The sequence below is a fragment of the Hydra viridissima genome, unplaced genomic scaffold, assembly GCF_058129835.1.
Source record: "Hydra viridissima isolate aposymbiotic clone 2 unplaced genomic scaffold, HvirCarnegie_v1 scaffold_6, whole genome shotgun sequence".
Classification (NCBI taxonomy): domain Eukaryota; kingdom Metazoa; phylum Cnidaria; class Hydrozoa; order Anthoathecata; family Hydridae; genus Hydra; species Hydra viridissima.
In genome coordinates this window covers 2,450,244-2,470,117 of record NW_028324305.1, presented here as the reverse complement: position 1 = coordinate 2,470,117, position 19,874 = coordinate 2,450,244, and the positions used below count along the sequence as shown (strand labels likewise).

The following is a 19,874-nucleotide window of genomic DNA, read 5'->3' as shown; positions in this document are numbered from 1 at the left end:
ACCTTCCAAAACATTAGTCAAAAGACTTATAGCCTCCTGGATCTGCAGATTTGCCACCACTTGATTTCAATCTAGGCATATGTGGAATCAAGGACTTGTCAATATCCCCACAACAGTGTCAACTTCCTCAAGGCTGCTATCATAAAGAAGTGGGACAAAATGCCCAAGGACTATATCCAGACCACCTGTTCTAGGTTGAGGAGGTGACTTGAAGCTGTGATTAATGCTGATAAAAATGTGGTAAATTTAATTCTAAGCAATTCTTATCAAATAATTTTTTTTGTTTGGGTTCAAGTTTTCATTCCACATCAATTTTTGCCAGAAAAAAATTTTTTAATGAAATATGCTGTCATATACAGTATTCTAATTATTTTCTTTTAAAAGTACACCATTTTATATGACATTTTCAAACTTAACAGATGTTTTGAAGTTGTAAAAACAAATTACTCTTGATCTTTTTAAAAAATCAGTTAATTAGGAAAAAAATTGCAAAAAAAAAATCACTTACGTGTCAATCAAATATTAAAATTTTATATTAAAAAAACCTTACTATTTTTATTTTTTATCTTTAACTTTATCCAAAGTTTTGGTTTATGTAAATTAACACACTAAATTTCATATTTCTGAGGGGTTTTCTACCTTAATTATCGTTGATTAATTTTTTGCTATATAAAATCGTGATTAAATTTGCTTTTAGAATAATTATAAAAGTATTTATCAAAAACATATGTTTTTCTGAAATATGTTATGTTATGGACAGTACTTGAATAAGTTATGGACAGTACTTAAATAAGTTATTAAACAGTACTTAAATAAGTACTTATGGACAGTACTTAAATAAGTTATTAAACAGTACTTAAATAAGTACTTATGGACAGTACTTAAATAAGTTATTAAACAGTACTTAAATAAGTACTTATGGACAGTACTTAAATAAGTTATTAAACAGTACTTAAATAAGTACTTATGGACAGTACTTAAATAAGTTATGGACAGTAGCACAGTTTTTACTCTTTTGATAAATACTTTTCTTTATCATCTTTTATAATATCCATTTACAATTTGATTTACTTTTATATGGCTGTAAATAATGTAAATACTTCTATTAAAATAAAAAAACTAGAGATAATACAAACACAAAAAAAACAACTAATCATTTAATTTGAATCAGTGCTAAAAAGAACATTGGCCTATTGTGTGAGATTTCTGTATTTATATTATTTTAAATATGAGATAAAAGCAGCCATTTGAAGCAGTTACAGATCATCAAACGCTTTATAAAAATTAAAAAAAAAGTAAAAGTAGTAATTCAGAAAGTAAATACCTAGACCTAAACTAAAAAATTTTGTAGTGGGCTGAAAAACACGAACTTGCCGACTTAATGAAGAGATGTTCTTCAACTCTAACTTCATCTAAAAAGGTGCAAAAAAATTGGAATGGTTTTTTTAAAACCAATTTTACTACAGAGAACTTTTATAAAAATGAATTTCTTATCAACAAAAAAGATTTCTTTTAGGACTTACTTCATATACTCCACCTGCTTGACAGTTTCGAAAGATAAGGGGACAAGGTATCGGTTTGAAGAACTCATTTGAAGCACTGTTATAAAAAAAAATCTGAAAAAGATCTTGAAGGAAATAATTTAAAGAACGCAAAGAATATACGAGAAGCCAACCTACATCTCTATTGTCTCACCAGAAAAATGCTTTTTTGTGGAATTTGTTGCTGTGTCTGCAAACCGAGGATTTTTTAAAAACTTAGAAGTCTTTTGTATTTCCAGTAAATTTTTATTGATTTTACTGGGCTCTCTAATAAGACATTTTGACCACATATTGTTATTCGGATCATTCATAGGATCTTTGTTAAATCCAGATACATTCTGAAAAATAATTTCAAAAAACAAAAAAATCCTTAACAAAGAGAATTGTTTTATGAAAGAATCCATACATATTAATATAACCTATATACCTTAACAGATTTGGATTTTCGCTCATCTTTTGTAGCAACACATGCAGATAACTGGGGGAGATAAAAATCATCAGATGGAATATGGCTTACTAATTGAAAAAAAACTTGTCAAATCTAGTAAGAAGTACTGGTAAATACAAATAATAATAGGAAATAAAATATAAATAATAATGCATAAAATATAAATAAAAATATAAATAACAAAAAATATAAACAAAAATAGCTAAAGATTCATTTAAATTTTTTGCAAAAATGAAAATTATTAGGTTTAAAAAACTTTATTAATTTGCTTAAAAAGCATAAGAAAAAAATTTTACTTTTAGCTTTCTTTTTTAATTCATTATTTATTTATTTGTTCATCAATTTTATTTTTTTGTTTATTTGTTGGTGTAGCATTTTAACAAAACAAATGTTTTGTTTAAATGTTTCACCTAAAGGCAAAAGAGCCACATAAGAACGAGCCACACAAGAACAAGCTCCATAAGAACGTTGAATTATTAAATGTTCAAACTCTTATCTTGATCAAAACCTGTAATTACTAAAAAAAATAAATAAATTAAATAAATTTATGAATTCAAAAAAGCAAAAAAATTGCCATTAAAAAATCAACAACATAAAGTTGAGACAAAACAAAAATTTACCAGTTGCAGAAACTTCAGCTTGCTTATTTGTTTCATCAGTACGTTCAGAATCACTTAGCACAATTAAATTATGCTTTTTTAAGGCAATCTGATTTAAAAAGGAACTCAACTTTGATGCAACTAAACAGAAGTTTTATAATAACAAAAATATATTAAAAAATATCTAACAGTGAACTTAAATTAGCAAAAGAAAATGAATTTTTAATAAAATAGTTTTTGGAAGCCATGAGAGACAATATTACTACATAAAAGGTTTTTTTTTAGTGAATAAACATAAAATAAATGCAAATTTGAGGCTTATGCCACTATGAGCACAATAGTGATGTAATTATGCCCCTATGAGCTCAGTGGTGAGTGGTGTAAGCCTCAAATTTTGAAATTTTTTTGGGTCTAAAATCTTTCTTAGTACTTCTCTCAAAGCATTAATGATGATTTATGACACACCACTATTGTGTTCTAGTTAAAGTTGACAGTCTTCAAAATCTTGTTGCTTTTGTTAAACATGACATAAATCAGAGTGTTGGATTGTGTAACATTAAATGGAAAAACTTGTAAATTGGTTATGTTGGACATGCATTAAAAAGTAGTTTAAACAATGACAGAAGAACAAAATATAGAAGACTTGCTGAAAGCCAAAGCAATACCAATATCAATCATTTATAGAAACTCAGACTCAGGTTCATAGTATAAACCATCAGAGCATGAAAGGTCAAAAAAACATTTCTTTATTTGTAAACTTGTTCTTGAAAAACGACAATTTATTGATGATTGCTTGTTTAAATGCACGCCATCAAAAAATTCTAGTCAACCAGCAATTTTAACTTTTTAAAAATTTTGTGAACTGGCTAATTTTAATTTACAAAATATCTTTTTGTATTGAATGGTTAATAAGTTTCTGGTTAGAAGGAGTTAAAAAACTGAAAATCAAATTAGAAACTTTCCTTTTGGAAAAAAAAAAGGATGAATAAAACTCAAAAGTTGATAGAAGTCCAAGCAACTGTTCATCGGTTTCCAACATAAAGACGTGGTACATCTGTCATATGAGCAAAACCAAATATTTCTGATTTAAACCTTACAAAAATTTTTCTCTTATGTAAAGAGTCATAATGATACAACAGCAATATCTTTCAAAGAACACATGTGGGACAAATTGAAGGATGTGCTAAAAATAAAGGATGTGTTTCTATTAAGAAACTTATTAGGAAATCAAACCAGTGTAGAAGGCAAAAGCTGCTACACTGCTTTAATTTCATAATAAGTTTCACATTTAATACCATGATTACTATTCTTTGGCAGTAAATTGATTTGATTTAAACATGTTATGGAACAAATAGATCATAATATTTAATTCAGTGGACACAAATTTCTGCCTTTTGACTAAGTCTTTGGAATGAAATAGATTTTTAAAGATAATTCTTAATCTTGAGATTCTTTACCTAAATAGGAATGTTGCAAATAATTTAAAAAAGATTTTTGGATTTTTTCTTCCTAAAGTTCACCACAATTTACATAACAAATTCAATACTAGTGATGCTGAACACAATTAAGGAGGGAATGACAACATATGACTTTGATGATACTATTGTTTCATAATACTAGATTTTGGATTTAACCCTTTCATGCGCTGGCTTGTTTTATAACAACAAATTAAACTAAGCTTCCCCAATGCAAATAGTGCATTCTAACCGATTGAAAACTATTATTTTATAAAGGAGAGTTGAATAAGGCTGTAGAAAAAACTACTTTAACATTTCATAGTTCCACTGTGATTTCGTAGATGATTTTTTATGGGTTATGTTAGTTATGGGAAAATAATTGGAGCATGAAAGGGATAATGTATTTTTATTAAAGGGTCAAATCATTATATTTCAACCAATGGCCTGTGGGGTACCATCTCTGATTTTCCTGGCTTTTACATATAATTATCTACACGATGTAAATAGGTTAAATGTGCAATTTCAGAGTTCCAAGTGCGACGGTTTAGAAATTATAGCCTTACAAACACTCTCAGGTAGCCCCCCTCGGTTCCTCGAATGGTAAAAATAGACAACTTTAAGGCCTTATAACTTTTTTCTAGCTTTCAACAAGTGGTTCATTTTTTCTAGAACTATTTTATAGATAGTTCTGTCTTAAAAATAATGATTTTCATTAGCTTGTATCAAAAAAACTACAGCCTCCTCAACTTTGAAAAAATTCTGAAAAATGCTAAAAAAAAGGCAAAATGAAGTTAACCGTAGTATTTTTCTATTCATCAACAAGTCCTTACATTATAGGTTTCTGATTAGCTACAATTGTCTGCAACAAGTGGGCAAAATATAAGCAGCTTGTTACACTTTAGAAATCAGTTTTATCTAAAAATATATAGTCCACTTTACTAAAAAGTCCCATTTTCAGCCATTTGGGGACAGCTCGTAAATTTTTCTAACACTTTGTATTGATCTGATATTCACAGCAAATAAGGCCATTAGATCTAACTATATAAAAATGTAAACATCACAAACTTGTCATGTTCACAACAAAAATGGCAGCATTTTTTAACAACCCTATTTTTCAATTATCAGGGTTGAATAGCATTATTGGAAACCAGTGCCCCTTCAACTTGCCTCCTGGCCCATATGAAAGATATAACCTATCATAAGTCATTTCCTAAAAAAAAAAAGATATGGTTGGTTACTTTCTCCCTGATCTGGACTTTATACTGGATAGGAGCACAACTAAAGGGGTAATGACTATAAAGAGCCTGCATTATTGTTCAAAGGTGATACTCAAAAAAAAATTTAGGTAATCATAAAATTGCAATTTAATCTTTATTATGTTGATTTTTTTACAGTTGATTGAATTGCTAATAGTTTAAGGCAAAAGTAGGACAGTGGGTTCATACATTACTGGCAATAAGAAGCAGAACAAGACTAATCAAGCCATTATAATATTGATTTGATGTTTTGTTTAAATAAATAATTTTTTTTTACAAAGTATGAGTTTCAATTTTATTAGTTAATTTTAACTATTTATCTAAAAATCCAATGATTCTATATAATATACCCTTTTGCAAATATAAATATATAATAATTTATAACTCAAAATTACTTACCTTGATATTTTTCTGTTTTATAAACTTTTTTATTAATTGTTGGATCTTATATATGTATGTATGTATGCATGTATGTATGTATGTATGTATGTATGTATGTATGTATGTATGTATGTATGTATGTATGTATGTATGTATGTATGTATGTATGTATGTATGTATGTATGTATGTATGTATGTATGTAGAATCAATTCATTATTGAACCTACTTCTCCTATATAACTTCATTTAAATTTATACAGAAGAAGGTTCAATAATATTTCATCTTGATTAAACTTATTAGATAAACATGAATACTTGTTCTATTGGTGTTGAGCTAAAGTTAGATTGTCATAAAAATACATACTGCAGTCAGTCTGAAATTTCAGAAATATTAAATCAAGATAAATACCTGCTGACCTTAAGAACTGGAATAAAAAATATTTATCTGCATCCAATTTGCACTCACCACAGGCTACAATTTATTAATTACTATTCCACATACCATAAATCATGTTGTGACCCTTTCTCAATTCATTCAAAGATTGTTAAAGGAAATCTGACAACCGTCACTCTGGAGCATAATCAACTGAATTCTAATTTAATTCCTGGGAAAAAGATATGTTTTGGTTGTGTAAGAAAAATCAAGAGTGTTGAAGAAGTTGACAAGAGACATGACCCAGATTATATATCACCTGATAACTCTGTCATCCAAATTGATACTATAAATCCTTGTCTTAAATTTGGTTAAATTAAATTTGGTGTGTCTCCTATTAAAAGATCATCCAGCATGAGAATGCTACAAATAGACAATAAAATAAAAAAGAAAGTTAAGTTGCTAAATGAATCTTTGAATGCATCTGTAAAAGATGGACTACAAATTAGTATGCTCAAAAGTTCCTCTTTAGATTTCATTGTAGAACAGCTTAAACAAAAGTTTCATAATGAGATCAATATTTCACAAAAAATAAAATTGCTCACTTTAGTTCCAGTCCATTGGACTATTCAGGAAACAATAAATGAATTTAAAACAACACAATATATGGTGAAGCAAGCAAGAGCTTTGCGGGATGTTAAAGGAATCCTTGGTGAGAGATTAACAGACATAAAAAATCATAAAAAATTGACTACTAAAGTTGTAAATCAAATTGTCAACTTTTATGAGGATGATAGTAACAGCAGTTTATTGCCAGGAGCAAAGGATTACATTACCATAAAGTCAGTTGATGGTAGACAGCACATTCAAAAGCGACTCATACTATGCAATCTTTCAGAACTTTACCAGAATTGGTTAGAAGAATCAAAATCCAATGGTATAGTAAAGGTGGGACTGACATCATTTGCTCTTTTAAGGCCACAACATTGTATTGTTGCAGGAAAATCTGGCATGCACACAGTCTGTGTTTGTATTGGCCATCAAAATCCAAATCTTACGGTTAAATCAGTAAAAAATGAATTAAAGTCAAAAGATCTGATGGCCTTAGCTGTATGTTCAATAGAAAACAAACCATGTATGTTTCATGAGTGTGAGAAGTGTCCTGGAAAAGAGAGAACTGAAAAAAAGTTTAATGAACTGTTAGGGGATTCAGCAGATGAAATAACCTATAAGCAATGTTTGAAAACTGATAGATGCTCCTTAGAAACTATAGTTAAAAGTTCTGATGAGTTTCTAGAAGAGTTAACAAACAAGTTATATAACCTCACAAAACATTATTATGTCAGCAAATCCCAAACATGCTTTTCAAAGCAGCTCAAAGAAAACATGAAGCCAAATGAATGTATTATGCAAATGGATTTTGCTGAAAATTTTTCATTCATTACACAAGATGAAGTTCAGTCATCTTATTTTTCCAAAAATCAAGCAATTCTCCATCCATTTGTCATATGTGTGCAATCTTTAAAAGGAAACCAATCTTTTTCCAATTACCTATTCTAAACAAACTGTTTTCAGTTTGTTTAGAATAGGTAATTGGAAAAAGTATTATGATTTATGTTAACTTTTTTTCAGATTTATCTACATTTCTGAAACCGAAACAGCTGCTATTACACAAGAAGTGCTTGCTAAACAATTTGAGAATGTTCCTGCTATCAAAGGAACTTGCTCATATCATTATTTTTCACCTCAATCATGCTGTATAAAAGCTTACGTAACATCAATGAGCAGTACATTTGATTCTTTTCACATGCTGAAAGATACTTGGGTTAATACACAAAAATCGATGAATACTGATATTAATATTAATGATTGGGTATTAGTGAATTATTTTGGTGAACTCTTTCCTGGCAAGATAACTGATCTTAAAGATGACACAGTTTGTGTTGGCTGTTTACAAAAAGCAGGCAATTATTTCAAGTATCCAACAACCACAGATATGCATTGGTATCCAGTTAGTGACATTATTGCCACATTACATGAGCCTGAGCTCAAAAACACTAGAGGGTTTTACTCTTATCTTATTAAAAAAAAAGATGAAATGAATTATCACATATAATTGTTTTCAACTACATTATTATGTATTGCCATTATTAAGGGAGTATACAAGAATTTTAAAAAAAGATAACTATGCTTTTGACATAAATAACAATATTGGGCTAGAAATGTTTTTTATAACAATTATATAGAATTTTTTAAAACAAATTATAGACAGTGGGTTACATCTCTCACATGGGCCAGGAGGCAGGTTGGAGGGGCACTGGTTTCCAATAACGCTTTTCAACCCTGATAATTGAAAAATAGGGTTATTAAAAAGTGCTGCCATTTTTGTTGTGAACATGACAAGTTTGTGATGTTTACATTTTTATATAGTTAGATCTAATGGCCTTATTTGCTGTGAATATCAGATCAATACAAAGTGTTAGAAAAATTTACGAGCTGTCCCCAAATGGCTGAAAATGGGACTTTTTAGTAAAGTGGACTATATATTTTTAGATAAAACTGATTTCTAAAGTGTAACAAGCTGCTTATATTTTGCCCACTTGTTGCAGACAATTGTAGCTAATCAGAAACCTATAATGTAAGGACTTGTTGATGAATAGAAAAATACTACGGTTAACTTCATTTTGCCTTTTTTTTAGCATTTTTCAGAATTTTTTCAAAGTTGAGGAGGCTGTAGTTTTTTTGATACAAGCTAATGAAAATCATTATTTTTAAGACAGAACTATCTATAAAATAGTTCTAGAAAAAATGAACCACTTGTTGAAAGCTAGAAAAAAGTTATAAGGCCTTAAAGTTGTCTATTTTTACCATTCGAGGAACCGAGGGGGGCTACCTGAGAGTGTTTGTAAGGCTATAATTTCTAAACCGTCGCACTTGGAACTCTGAAATTGCACATTTAACCTATTTACATCGTGTAGATAATTATATGTAAAAGCCAGGAAAATCAGAGATGGTACCCCACAAAGTTTTCTTGAAATTGGTTTAAATATAATGATCTGACCCTAAAATGATGATGTTGTTTCATAATATTAGAATTTGGATTTAATATATTTTTATTTAAATGCAAAAAGTTTTTTTAAAAAGTATAATGCTTTATAGAAAAAGTATAGTGCTTTATAGAAAAAGTATAGCCACAGAAAAATAATGGTGTAAACATCATTATTTTCCTTTAACACTTAGAATAGGTTGATTAAAATAGTGTAACCCACATAAAAATTCATGACTAACTACAATAGTAGATTTTTAGCAAAATAAACTTTGTAAAAGTAATACTATTGTAACTATCTAAAATATTATTGGTGTATTAAAAGCAAAATAACCTAAAAAATTGGTGAAATTAAAATCTTTGTTATCTCCATTCGTTAAATTGGGGTTATGTGTTCCTGGCCTCATGTAGTAATTCATCTCAATAGAAAAGATAAAATTTATTGTAAACCTAGTGGCAGATCAAGATCAGAATATAATAATTCATCTCATTAGAAAAGATTTTAAATTTATTGTCAACCTGGTGGCAGACCAAGGTCAGAATATGTTTTGTATTTAGTTTGTTGATCCTCAAACTCTTTCTGCTCCAATGATCGAGCTTTATAGAGGGTTTCTTTCAAGTGACTTAAAAGATCATCCATCTTTTTCATTTTTGAATTGCATTCCATTTGTATCTAAATGCATAACCCTGCTTACTTGAATAATTAAATTAAAAGAGCATAGAATAAAATAATAACTACTGTCATTATCTACCGAAATCTTTCATTATGTGATAAACTATATCTGGACATTCCTTATGCGTCTAAGAATGTGTATGAGTGTGTCTATATATATATGAATGTCTGTGTATATACTGTATACAAATAAATATAAAGATACCGCTTCAAGTCTTTCAACATAAACATCATGATCACAATGATCACCATACTTTGATGTCACAAGATTTTGAACTTTTTCTATTGTCACACTTTCATTTGCATAAATTTCTCTGAAACACCTTACCAAAACATGCAAAGTCTCTTGATTATGTCGGTGTGAGGGGGTTGGTAAAAATACACCGAAGTCATTCATACTCTTCTTTTTTTTTAAAACATTATAAAATAATCTCTTAAGCTATTTAAAAATCAAATTAAAAAGAGATCAATTTAAATTATCCAGAAAAAAAATCTTTCCTAACAAAAAAAAGAATTTGCTTTATACATAAAATTAGACAATTTCAGGTATTTAATGAAGACTTTTTTTACTGCACAAAATGAAAATGATAAAAATATTAGCTAAACTTCTAACATAAAGTAAATCAAAACTAACTTTTGAGATTTGTGTAATAAATTTTTGCAATTTAAAAAAAAAAAAAGCTTTTTGAAAATTTAAATAAAAATCTTATATAAAAAAAGTAAAGTTTATCAAAATTTTTTTTAAAGAAATGCTAAACTTTTATAAGTATTCTGATATTTCTGTTGATGCAGCTAAAAACAATATAGAGAAAACAAAACATTTTAGTAGTGCTTTTAAAATTTTTTTTGGCAAATTGCAACTTTTTAAACTACATAATTTTAAAAAATAAAATGGCGAGGTCCTCAAATCTTGTTTTCTTTTAAAGTTTTATTCTTTACAATGCAATTTATGAATTTCAAATGCCCTAACTATTTCACTTGCTTCTTGAATTCAATTCTTCTGTAGTAAATGATCCTTTGGATACACTATACATTGTATAAAAAACTGTAAAGAAATTTTGTTAAAGAAGAACTTAAAATTAGTATATACTTCAAAGTATGTATGGATGTGCATATACATGTGTCAGAAATGTGGCAACTATTTATTATGAAACTATAATTTAAGATTTTATGATAATATTATATGATATTAAGATAGTAATATCAAGGTGTTGGATTTTGATGCATTTGCTGAACAGACATTTTCGGCACACACACACACACACATATATACCTGAGTGTGTATGTGCATACATATTTATTTCTTTGCACTAACTTGAAAAGATACATATTCCAGTAACAGCAGTTACTAACCCTGACATAATCAATAAATTTCCCTTTCGATATTTTCTCATTGCCAGATATTTGGGATCTACTTTCTTCATGTTATCCATTATTTTTGTTGCCTTGAGTTAGATTTAGCATATAAAAAAAAATCATTCTGATACTTGTTATCAGGTATCTAACTAGACACCCAATAAAACTAAAAAATTTCCCCATTTAAAAATAAGATAGATGTTAAAGTAAAAAGCTAAATGTTTCAGGTGATGTGATAATGTAAATACAAAATAATATCTTCTAATTGTTTTATAATTTTAACTTTATACTTCCAAGATGATAACTTTTAGTATCATCTATCTATAAAGAATAAATGATGATGAACATCGATATTTTATTGTTCACTAAGGTATAGTGTGCATAACAAATCTTATATGTACATTTGTCTTAAATATTTTAAACAGAAGCATGCTGATAAATTTCACATGATGAAGGTATTCAATTATAAGAAATTTTAAGATGCTATTAGATGATGAAATGTATTTGAAATTTCTTGTTAAATTGTATGCTGTGTTAAATTTAAGTGCTGTTTTGGCGTATAAATTTTAGCACGTTGCGAGGGAAATTTATAGAGTTAATTCGGACATCGGACAAAAGCACACGGTTACCATTGATCATGATTCTGCCAACCTAGCTGACCCAAGAACGCCACTTACATGGAGTGATGGCGCACACACCAAGATACCCTGTGATGCAAGTCTTTTACGTTTGTCCGCGGAAAATAATTTAATTTAAATGTTCAAACTGAGTGAAATTTTGACTTCATAGTGCGCCAATAAAAACACCTGTAGATTGAGAACCACTCTACAAAATTTGATAAAAATTGGTGCAAATGTAGCCTATAGTCACACCAAACTCTGGATAAAATTTCAGTCGAATTGGTGAACTGGTTAGGGATTCGTGGTAGTTTTAGTTTACATTTTGTTAGTTTTTTGTAGGGTTCGAAAAATGTGTCTGCGCAGATCTGCGCAGACAAAAGTATGCGCATATCTGCGCAGACGTCGGCGCCGTCGGCGCAGACACTTGAATAGAAAAGAAAAATTTTAATTATCTGAATCAAATGTCTGAAATTATTTTTGCATAATTATCTACATTTTACGAGTTTTTCATTACTTATCTGTTTCTTTTTAGTTCGAGCTACGTATAATCAATCGATATAAGCTTTTGTAAGTGTTTCTTACTACAACTTAAAGTGATTTAGAATCAAGAAATCTTGTATTTTCGTCATTCAAAATATTTAAAATAAAAAACATCAAAATTTCGAATTATTTGACAAATCTTGATCGAGAGAAGCGTTCTGGCACTTGTTTAGCATGCGACAAAACTGTTCAATGGTCGAAGGAACGCCTTGCAGCGCATAAAAGATCAACATGTCCAAACGCCAGTGTCGAGGAAAAAAGATTGTTTTCAAAGCGTAATTATGAATCGTCACATAATCAATGATTCTCAGCAAGTTCCGTCTACGTCTGATTCACCGACGCAGCGTGTACATCCACCAATTAATGAAGAGCTCAAAAATGATATCGTCACGAAGCTTGCTAATTTCTTTTACCGTACGGGTATATCATTTCGTTTAGTCGAATCGGAGGCCTATAAGGATTTCGTTAAGTCGCTCAATCCATCGTACGCATCTGTAATCCCAAATGCTAAAGCCTTATCAGGATCTCTGCTCTACAAACAATGCACAAAATGTTCTACTTCTGTAAATGAAATTTTGAATTCTGAAACAAACTTAACACTGATGTCTGACGGCTGGACGAACATAAGAGGCGATCGCATAGTGAATCTTTGAATTAAAGCGCCCAATCAGAAGCCTTTTTTTTACACCTCGATAAATACATTTGGAATCATTCAAAATTCATCTACGATTGCCGCGGCAATCTTACAAGTTATTGAGAAGATTGGCTCACAAAAATTTACCAGTTTCATTAGCGACAACGCTCCTGTTATGAAATCAGCGTGGAGGATCATTGAGGAGAAATATCCACATATCTCGGCTAGCGGATGCGGAGCTCATAGAGTCAGCTTGTGAAGGACATAGTTTCTACAACTGGGGCCACAAAAACAGTCAAAGATGCAGAAAAGATCATCAAATATGTGAAAAATCATCACATCGTGAAAGCAAAGTTTGATGAAAGACGAATTGCAGCAAATATTTCTCTTTCATTGTCTTCTCTTTACACCAGGTATTGGAATTGCTTTCATATTAACGCCCAAAAATGCCGCAGAAGGTTTATATTTGAATGAAGATAAAATCGATTTTATCACTGCTACAGTTGAATTCGCCAAAAGATCAAACCTGAAATTGCTGACACTGCTGAGGATGAATTGATTGCTTTTATAGGAGAAATGTTTGCGCTGCCTGAGAGAAGAAAGGAAAAAATATTCAAGATGAATGCGCGAAGTTATTGGAACATTATCGGTCGGGATAAATATCCTGCTCTTAACGAAATTGCTAAGCCTATTAACGAAATGATCTGCTCATCGGCTACAGCAGAAAGAGCTTGGTCGACCTTTCGATTTTTTCACTCGCAACTAAGAAATCGTCTTACGAATGAGAGAGTTGAAAAGCTGGTATTCTTGTATACCAATAGCGTGCTGATGGACACAAATGACAAGACTGATTACATTCTTGAAGAAGGTGCAGTTCTCAACGAATGTCAAGAAATCACCTAATAGGCGCCAGCATTAATTTTTTTATTACTGTAAGAATCTTTGAAAACTCCTATTGTTACTAATCACTCAATTTATAATAAAGTTAAAATATTACTTAAAACATTTTATAAGTTTAAAACTTTTTTTGTTGATTTCAAAAAATCGGCTGCAAAGCAGTAAATTTTGTCGGCGCAGACGTCGGCGCAGACAAATTACACTGTCTGCGCAGATCTGCGCAGACAGTCCGAACCCTAGTTTTTTGCTACTTATACCTCAAAACATTACCGACTACTGTGATGCTTGGTCACTATTTACAAAATAATGGTTACATGAGTGTTCTACTATGTAATACCGGCAATTTTTATTATAATTGGTTAATTGCTACATGTACCTTTCTCATTTTATAGACCAAAATATTGATTTGCTATTTAAAGTGTGGTTTGACTTGGCTTATTCGTAGCGTGAAAATCTCAGCATTTTCTAAGATATAAGCTACTGCCAAAATGGAAAAAATCTCTACTAAATGTTTTCTAAAAGTGCAATTATTTTTGAAGAGTGAAATGTTATGAAGGGCAGAATAGTCCTTTGTAGAGCAGTAAAAGTTGTTTATACGAGTGTCTCATCAAATAAGATCTCTTCTAAGTTGTCATTATGTGTGACAAGTATCTTTAATTTAAATAATTGTAAGTATGTTAATAATTGTAAGTATGTTAAGTGGATTGTTATTCATTAAAAATTTAGGTTAAATTTTGTAAAAAGCAGAGTTTGATTTAGTGAAGTTAGATTTAGTGAATTAACACAATTCCAAATCAACCTAAAATTCATGATGAAAATCGAAAGTTTGTGTGCTTGCTCTGCCTGAAAAAATGTTTAAGACAGCATGCTATTTTCAGCAGATTGAATATGCAAACGGTTCAAGACCAAAATCAATATTAGTGATTCTCCTACTTTGCTCAGGAATCAAGAGCGGAAAGAAGTAGCACTCCCCCCTTTGTTTGATTTCAAGTCAATACAAATGAGACTTGAAACAAGAGACACGATGTGTCATTACCTAATCTGCCAAATTGGTCGTTCAAAGCTGAAAGAAAAACATCCTCTTGTAGAGCAAACCACTATTGAGAAAGAACCAAGTATGCGTTGCAGCACATGCCTCAGCGCTTTGGGAAAAGGTTTGCTCCACCAATGATCTCAAATAAAGTACAGGGAAAACCTTCAATCTTTAGCAGCATATAATACCATAGCAGCCGAAGAAATTGCATCTCGAGTTATTCCCAATAAGGAATTATCCCTGGAAGAAACTATTTGGCTGCTAAAACATCGAGCGGGCCTCCACTTATAACTATCCACGGTAAATGTTTATACTTAAATAATTTTGACATACATATATTAAAAGAAAATCTTGACTATTTAGAAACGAGAAGAGATAGATTTCAGCAAGTATATTTCTGACAAGTTTCTTATCTCTTTTTAAAAATGAATAAATTTAAAAAGGTTATTCAAACATTATGAACAAAATTTATTACAAACATAAAATATTCATGTTTTGGTTTCAGGTCAAAGTTAGTGCCCAGTTACCAAAATTGACCACTCTAGCTTTTGTAAATGTAAAATTAGATATGGGTTTGTCAAGCAACGGATTAAAAAAACTGGTCAGAGCTGTAAACCAAACATCAAGCACCAAAATGGTGAAGTTAAATTTTTACATTAATTTCCTAAGAGCAGGTCAACGTTGAAGTGATTTGTTCACCTGCAGTGACTTAAAAATTACCAACGGAAAAAGAGATTCTGGTTTGGCTCGGGTTGTTGCTCACTGCAATATTTATCAAATCTTGTGAATCATATTATTTAATCTCGCAAAATTTTTGGTGGCTGTTTTTTTAAGCTCTGAATTAATTGTGGCAAAGATTTTATCAAGTTTTGTCTAAGAATTGTTAATACTGCGTTAAGGGATGAAACCAGCTTATCGCCACAAAAATAGCCTCTCACTCAAAGGACTGGCAAAGACTTACTCCAGCAATGAACAAATCTGGTCACTGATTAATACAAATGGACATAAACTAATTTTGACTTGTGATATGAAAGTTGTAAATATAATTTGTGGTCATCTACCCCATTCAAGTATGCACCCTTGGACATGGTGTGACGTCAAATCCAAGTGTCTCGGCAAATCTGGAAACTTGCGAACATTGGGCTCAATCAAATCTAGCCTCAAGTCTTTTATGCAATCTGGCGTGGTTGTTGCTAATGCAAAGCTGTTTGGCAATGTCATTCGAAAGCCAATCATCAGCGGGCCTGACAATGTTTTTATTTTTAAAATCATCCCACCGATGGAATCTCCTCTCATGAGTTGTCAATCATCTTTTAAGGTCCTTGAAAGTGCTTAGATAGAAGCTTATTTATTAATAAATCTTTTGTGGAGAAAATAAAAAACATGTCTTAAATTGTAATCAGATGCTATTTAATGGTAATATAATGTAAAAAATATAATGTAAAAAATAGAGTTTAAGTAGTAATTTTTTCACTTCATTTTGAAAGTATTTGTATTAAAGATGGCTTCCAGAGTCAATAAAAATTTGTAACAGAGACGTACCTCTATTTCTTTTTTTATCTACTGGTAGTCTTTGGACCAGGTTTTGCAGTTTTTTTTTATGATTTTTTTGCATTTTGGCAGTAGTTTATACCTTAGAAAATGCTGAGATTTTCACGCTACGCATAAGCCAAGTCAAACCACACTTTAAATAGCAAATCAATATTTTGGTCTATAAAATGAGAAAGGTACATGTAGCAATTAACCAATTATAATAAAAATTGCTGGTATTACATAGTAGAATACTCATGTAACCATCATTTTGTAAATAGTGACCGAGCATCACAGTAGTCGGTAACGTTTTGAGGTATAAGTAGCAAAAAACTAACAAAATGTAAACTAAAACTGCCACGAATCCCTAACCAGTTCACCAATTCGACTGAAACTTTATCCAGAGTTTGGTGTGGCTATAGGCTACATTTGCACCAATTTTTATCAAATTTTGTAGAGTGGTTCTCAATCTACAGGTGTTTTTATTTGCGCACTATGAAGTCAAAGTTTTACTCAGTTTGAACATTTAAATTAAATTATTTTCCGCGGACAAACGTAAAAGATTTTAAAATTTGCATCACAGGGTATCTTGGTGTGTGCGCTATCACCCCATGTAAGTGGCGTTCTTGGGTCAGCTAGGTTGGCAGAATCATGATCAATGATAACCATGACAACATTTAAAAGAAACCAAAATGTTTTAAATGAATATTGATTGGAATGAAAAACAACAAAAAACTTAAATTTAAAGGAAACTTTATTTTATGCTGTTCGTGGTACGAAACGAATTTCTTTGTGAATATTTTCCATAACTTACTTTTAGATTCGAGGTTTTTATTTACTTTTTACAAGAGAAAAATCTGAAGCTGTAAAGTCGGGCAATTGTGGTGGCCATCACAAATCGCCGCATTTGGAAATTATCTGACGTTGCTCAAAACTCAATTATTGCAAGTGTTGTACGGCTGATAAACTATCTTGCTGAAACCATTTGTTTGTGTTTGATGGTAAATTGTAGAAAAAAGGTTTTTTAGAGAATTGTCCTATAACGTTAAGAAGTCGCTCAAGTGAAAATGAGCTTCGTTGGTCATCACCAAACTTGCCACAAAGTTTTAACCATGCTCAACGAGAATTAAAAAAGAGTTATTTTCTCGTTGATATTTTTAATTGTTCCTAGTTTTCTGCGATACTTCCACAACATCTACATTTTTGATCAATCTGAAAGTTCAAGGATTGTCTGAATGTCTTATGGCTCCAACAGATCTATTTGCAAACAAATGGTTAGAGAAGTTCTTTCACCTTAAAATCTTGTCTTTATCCTATCCATTCTAGACTCCACTTTTATACCTGTAAAAAGAAATCAAAGCATATAACGTGCCTTAAAGTGTGTAAAATATAGATTTTTGCTCCCTTTCACAGTTATCAAAAATGGGCCAGCTAATGTTTATAAAGCACCATATTTTTTGTTACCTCCATTGGAACCAATTAATATATATATATATATATATATATATATATATATATATATATATATATATATATATATATATATATATATATATATATATATATATATATATATATATATATATATATATATATATATATATATAATGGTGGTTTATATATATATATATATATATATATAAACCACCATTAATCGTCCACTGGGATGGCAAACTGATGATAGATCGTACAAATTCTGCAGCCCCTAAAGCAAATGTTGACCGGCTATCTGTAGGTGTGACAGGTCACAATGTTGACAAAATACTTGGAATAGCAAAACTATCAGCTGGAACTGGAGAAGCCCAAGCAAAAGCAGTTATTCATCTGCTTAATTTCTGGGACATAATTGGTGATGTTATTGGAATGAGTTTTGATACTACAGCCTCTAACACTGGCTCCAAAATGGTGCATGTGTAGTTCTAGAGAAACATATAGGTAGAAATTTGTTATATTTCGCTTGCAGACACCATGTTCATGAGATCATAGTAGCAGGAGTGTTTGGATCACTATTTGGACCATCATCTGGTCCCAACATACCTCTTTTCCAGAGATTTCAGCAATATTGGCCCAAAGTTAATCAAGGAAATTTTAAACCTCTGGATGACCTTCGAATGAAAATACCCCTGGTGCAAGAACTACAAAATGAAGTGATTGCATTCCTCAAAGAAAACCTGCATGTTAAAATGCCAAGGGATGACTACAAAGAAATCATGGATCTCTGTCTGTTAATACTTGGAAAACTGCCTGATCAAGAAGAGAAAAATTATCATTTCAAGATCCCTGGTGCTTATCACATGGCTCGCTGGATGGCCAAGGTTATTTATTGTTTTAAGATTTATTTATTTCGTGAAAAGTTCAAGTTGACCACAAAAGAGGAAAAAAATCTCTGTGAATTTTGCTTATTTGCTAGTCTGGTTTATGTAAAATCTTGGATATCATGCACAAAAATTAACTGAAAAATTAACAATAAAACTTCCATTAAATAAATTCATAGAGCTCCTGTGTGAAAAACTTGATAATATTACTTCTCATTCATTTATAGCAAAATCACAATCTAGCTATCTAAAGCATCTCAAAGAAACAATTAGTATTGATAAGGCTATTGTACTGGCAGATTTTGCAGAGAATTACACTTTTGTAGTACAAGACGAGATACAGAGTTACCATTGGAGCAAGAGTCGATGTTCTCTTCATCCAGTTGTCATCTACTACAAGAAAGTGAACTTGGAAATATCTTCTTTTTGTGTAATTTCAGATGATTTGAACCATGATGTTGGATTTATCAATGAAGTTATGCATAAAACCATTAATCATATAAAAACTCATATTTGTCTCACAATTACAAAATTTCATTATTTTTCTGATGGCTGTGCAGGGCATTATAAGATCTGCAAACATTTTTACAATTTATGTCACCACGCTCAAGATTTTTCTGTTCGTTGCATCTGGAATTTCTTTGCAACAAGCCATGGCAAATCTCAATGCGATGGAATAGGTGGCACTGTTAAAAGGCTTGTTGCAACAGCTAGCTTGCAGAGTCCAACCACAGGTCATATACTGTCTCCTCAAGCAATGTTTAAATACTGTCAAAAGTCAATCAGTGGGATTACGCTTGTGTACTTCACTGCTGAAGAAACGGAGCTAGTAAGAAACAAACTTACTCAGAGACTTTTAATAGCAACCACTATTCCTGGGACAAGAAGTTTCCATCAATTTATACCATCTTCTCATTCAATAATAAAAATGAAAAGGGTATCCGATGATGATGATTTTGCTCTTACATTTGACTTCCTCAAAAAACAAAAATATGAAATTATTAAAATTGACAATGTTATGATGTCACAATACCTATTTTGCAAATACGACGATTTTTACTGGCTTGGTATGGTTTCTGAAGTTGATAAAGAGAATGATGATTTTATGGTAAAGTTTATGCATCCACATTATAAGTCGGTCGTACTACTGGCCAAAGCGGGATGATAATTGCTGG

At 30.8% G+C, this 19,874-nt stretch overlaps 3 protein-coding genes across 9 annotated transcripts in view; 2 read left to right on the top strand and 1 right to left on the bottom strand.

Moving 5' to 3' along the window:
• Positions 1 to 10,819, bottom strand: part of LOC145189968 (deleted in lung and esophageal cancer protein 1-like) — a 25,177-nt gene extending 14,358 nt beyond the window's left edge. For 6 of the 7 annotated variants that reach the window (XR_016453295.1, XR_016453296.1, XR_016453297.1 and 3 more), the window contains exons 1-7: positions 9,980 to 10,819; positions 9,621 to 9,774; positions 2,610 to 2,729; positions 1,969 to 2,057; positions 1,680 to 1,879; positions 1,524 to 1,599; positions 1,325 to 1,412 (exon numbers count right to left, since the gene is read on the bottom strand). Coding sequence is in view for 4 of the 7 variants with exons in the window: in XM_090090198.1 (XP_089946324.1) it covers positions 1,325 to 1,412; positions 1,524 to 1,599; positions 1,680 to 1,879; positions 1,969 to 2,057; positions 2,610 to 2,729; positions 9,621 to 9,774; positions 9,980 to 10,171 (919 nt within the window). In the remaining 3 variants the exon portion in view is untranslated. The remainder of the gene's footprint in view (positions 1 to 1,324; positions 1,413 to 1,523; positions 1,600 to 1,679; positions 1,880 to 1,968; positions 2,058 to 2,609; positions 2,730 to 9,620; positions 9,775 to 9,979) is intronic. The other variant, XM_090090199.1, reaches the window with a different exon arrangement.
• LOC149886610 (uncharacterized) lies at positions 6,470 to 19,874 on the top strand. Its single transcript, XM_090090205.1, has 2 exons — positions 6,470 to 7,593; positions 19,108 to 19,874. The coding sequence occupies exons 1-2, from the start codon at positions 6,470 to 6,472 to the stop codon at positions 19,862 to 19,864; spliced, it is 1,881 nt and encodes a 626-aa protein (XP_089946331.1). The 3' UTR covers positions 19,865 to 19,874.
• On the top strand, positions 7,692 to 8,171 carry LOC149886611 (uncharacterized; the record flags this gene model as incomplete). Its single annotated transcript, XM_090090436.1, has 1 exon — positions 7,692 to 8,171. A coding segment is annotated over one exon (480 nt), but the record flags the coding sequence as incomplete, so codon positions are not given.